The sequence below is a fragment of the Berghia stephanieae genome, chromosome 9 (assembly GCF_034508935.2).
Source record: "Berghia stephanieae isolate SIO BIC M18660-M18661 chromosome 9, UCSD_Bste_1.3, whole genome shotgun sequence".
Taxonomy (NCBI): domain Eukaryota; kingdom Metazoa; phylum Mollusca; class Gastropoda; order Nudibranchia; family Aeolidiidae; genus Berghia; species Berghia stephanieae.
Window position 1 is genome coordinate 43,236,282 of NC_088368.1, and position 3,332 is coordinate 43,239,613.

Consider the following 3,332-nt stretch of genomic DNA (forward strand, 5'->3'; position numbering starts at 1 on the left):
TGATTTTGCAGGAGTCATTAAAATAATATATACCTCTGTATTATGATTGTCTTTTTCTCTTGACATCAGATTGATTGCATCCAAGGGAGGAAATGTTCTCCTTTTTCAGAACAACAAGATGTATCTCTTCCTTGAGGATGAGGAAACCCAAGACAAATCATCAAGTAAATATCACATCATTGCGAATGTACTCAGTGTCGGCCAAGGCAGAGTCCTGCCCACTTGATAGAGTCGACCCAGATAATAAGGCGACAGCAAAACCATTCAACGCCCTCCCTGGTCCTGGCGGTAGCTACAACATACCTTTCATAGGATTTATGTTCCATCTGAAACCGTTTGGCAATCACACAATGGGGCAAGTGCACCTTCTTCTAGACGAAATGGTTAGAGAGTACGGATCAATCTTCAAATTCCTGTTGAACAGGCCAGGAATTATGATCACCGATCCCAAGGACATCGCAACCGTGATGCGATCTGAGGGGAAATATCCCTTCCGGCCAAATTTAGAAATTTTCGATGTTTACTACAAGCGAGCTCATTGACGAGCCAATGTGACAACTTTGCAGGGCTCTGAATGGTGGAAACTCCGAGATCCTATACAGAAGTTGTTATTGAAGCCCAAAGAGTTGTCCCAATATCTTCCTATGATGAATCCAGTAGCGGATGATTTCGTTCAGATATTAACTAAGGACACTGAGTTTATGAAATCCCAGACAACAGAAGAAGCTTGTATGGCATACTTTGCTGAGAGTGCTGGGACAGCTTTCTTTAACAAAAGACTCGGCTTCTTGGACAACGTTCAATCGGAAGAAACAAAAGACATGCAAAAAGCAACTCTGGACCTTTTTGAGGTTTTATTCTCTACTGCTGTTGGAGGTTCAAATGCGTTCCGATTTTACAGAAGTAAAGATTACAGAAAATTTGAGTGGGCTGCGAATTACTTATATAAAATGTTCAAAAAATACGTTACTGAAGCCAAAGAAATTTTAGACACCAAGAGAGAGAGTGGGAATTTGGATTCTGAGGAACCAAGCATGCTGAGGACGATTCTCAAAGACCTGACAGTGGACGATGCAGCATTGATATTGGACAGACTTTATACAGCAGCAATTGACTCGTCAGCTGCAGGGTTACAAATTATGCTGTACACTCTAGCCAAACACCCAGACAAACAGGAAACACTCCGAGAGGAAATCACCAGCGTTCTCGGCAAAGATGATAAGGATGTGACTCAAGAACATCTGGATAAAATGCCCTACTTGAAGGCTTGTTTGAAGGAAGTGTACAGAAGCAGAGGCCTTGTTCCTCTTGGGCCTTCGAGGGTATTGCCCGAAAACGTTGTTCTAGGGGGATATCGTGTACCAGCAAAAACCTTAGTGTTCATACAGGAATGGCTCGTCATGATGACAACCTCTTTGAAAACCCCGAAGAGTTTGTGCCTGAACGCTGGCTACGTCAAAACAAATGGGACGAGAACGGACAAGGAGGACGTACTAGTAAAGGACATCAGGACAACAATTGGGCCGTTCTTCCTTTCGGGATGGGAAAACGTGGGTGTCCTGGAAGACGCCTCTTTGAACATGAGTTGTATCTCATCGTGGCGAAACTCTTACAAAAGACGACAGTTGGTTTGGCAGACGACAGTTGGGACACAGAATTCGAGGCTAGTCTGTTTTGGAAACCTAGCAAACCCCTCAAGTTTACTTTCACCCCGGATGTGGAGAAACGCTCTTCTTAAATTCGTTGGGGTTTTATGGACACTGATAAAATATATCCTTTCGTCTATCATTAACCATTTCATGTCACCCTCTATCTCCTTTTGTGTCTATTATATTTATCTGCAGCACTTGACACCATAGACCATGCCATTTTGTTGGCTCGACTTGAGAATTTATTTGGATTATAGGACCTCCATAGAGTGTTTTAAATCATACCCTGTTTGTCGGAGACAATCTGTCGTGGTAGATGGTGTCAAATCAGACAGCCAGGTACTATATGTTGGTATACCCCAGGGCACGGTCCTTGGACCCGTTCTTCTTACAATGTACCTGCGATCTTTCATATTATGTTATACGTGCATTCGGACGCTCCTTTCATTTGAATGTATATGATTCTCGAATTCATGAGTCTGTATACGCTACTGATTTAAGTAATTTGATAAATAGGATTGAATAAGCGTTATGAAAATCAAGAATTGGATGAATCATAACAAATCAATGTTGAATGATGATAAAACAGAGATTTTAATTAATGCTAGGCCCAACGAAGAAAGAGAAGAGTAATATTAGTTTTCTGAGGTTATCTGATCAGAGAGATGAATGGTGTACCATGATCACCGATGTCTGGCACAGACTTGGTACTTGAAGAAGAAGAAGGCCCAACATACTTAAACAAATTGACACTTCAACGATTAAGTTTTAAACTACTGTTGTTGAATCTGTCACCAAAGTATAAATAATCTTGGCGTCTATTTCGACTGTAACCTTCCAATGCCAGTACAAGTTAACACTGTATCAAGTGCATGCGCATCGAAATCAGAAGAATAAGTAAAATTAAATAATTGATTCCTTTGAACATAGACGTCTAGATCAACTTTTGATAAATGCCTTAGTGTTATCCAAACTGGATTATTGCAACTTCCCTTAAATTACCATCCCCAAAGAAAATATGAAAAATCTTCGAATTGTACACATCAACACAGCGAGACGAGTTTGAAAAAAAAATGTCAAAAAGTCATCTGCTTCTGATTTCCATAAAGATTTGCGTTGGTTTCCCGTTGGGAAATGCATCAACTATAAAATATTATGTTTAGTTGTAGTCCTTCAGAGCCATACGGCCCACGGAGTCGGAGTTTATCCCGGTTTCAATTGCATGAAACGGACAACATCAATTATATTTGCTACCCTTAGGACAGGACGCTTGTCTATCGCAATAAAATATGTTTCGTTGTCTATAACATACAAAAGAGTCATACCCCACCATATTTCTATGGCGTTGTACTTGTACACACCTATTTGTCAGAGTAGAAATCTTAGATCGATAGATCGATTAGCGAAAGGACAAACGTATCTAAATCGAAAACATCTCTCAAAATTCTTGCACAATCGTTTGGATTTCTGGAACGTTCTCCCCCAGAATATTAGAAGTTCACACACATTATTGGCGTTCGAGTCTAAATTGGAAACCCACCTTTTTGTATCATGATTTTTATTTTGTAAATGACGATTCGCCGATGATGTGTGTCAAATCCACTGTCTATTGGATTCAATAGTCTGATGTCACGTCGCCGGCAACGGCGGCCATCTTGGTTCTAAACAAAGAAAATCATTACT

The 3,332-nt window shown here is 40.5% G+C and overlaps 1 protein-coding gene across 1 annotated transcript; it reads left to right on the forward strand.

The window, feature by feature from the left end:
• The first annotated feature begins 380 nt into the window (after positions 1-380).
• On the forward strand, positions 381-1,738 carry LOC144979250 (putative cytochrome P450 12a5, mitochondrial). The gene is made up of 3 exons (XM_078925861.1): positions 381-533; positions 567-1,376; positions 1,433-1,738. The coding sequence occupies exons 1-3, from the start codon at positions 381-383 to the stop codon at positions 1,736-1,738; spliced, it is 1,269 nt and encodes a 422-aa protein (XP_078781987.1).
• Positions 1,739-3,332: the final 1,594 nt, after the last annotated feature.

What these genes read in the sequence shown, in the direction of transcription:
- LOC144979250 (XM_078925861.1), top strand. Translation starts at nt 381, where the DNA reads ATGGTTAGAGAGTACGGATCAATCTTCAAATTCCTGTTGAACAGGCCA. An exon ending in TCGATGTTTACTACAAGCGA is followed by an intron (nt 534 to 566) that starts GCTCATTGACGA and finishes ACAACTTTGCAG; the next exon opens with GGCTCTGAATGGTGGAAACT. An exon ending in GTGTACCAGCAAAAACCTTA is followed by an intron (nt 1,377 to 1,432) that starts GTGTTCATACAG and finishes AACCCCGAAGAG; the next exon opens with TTTGTGCCTGAACGCTGGCT.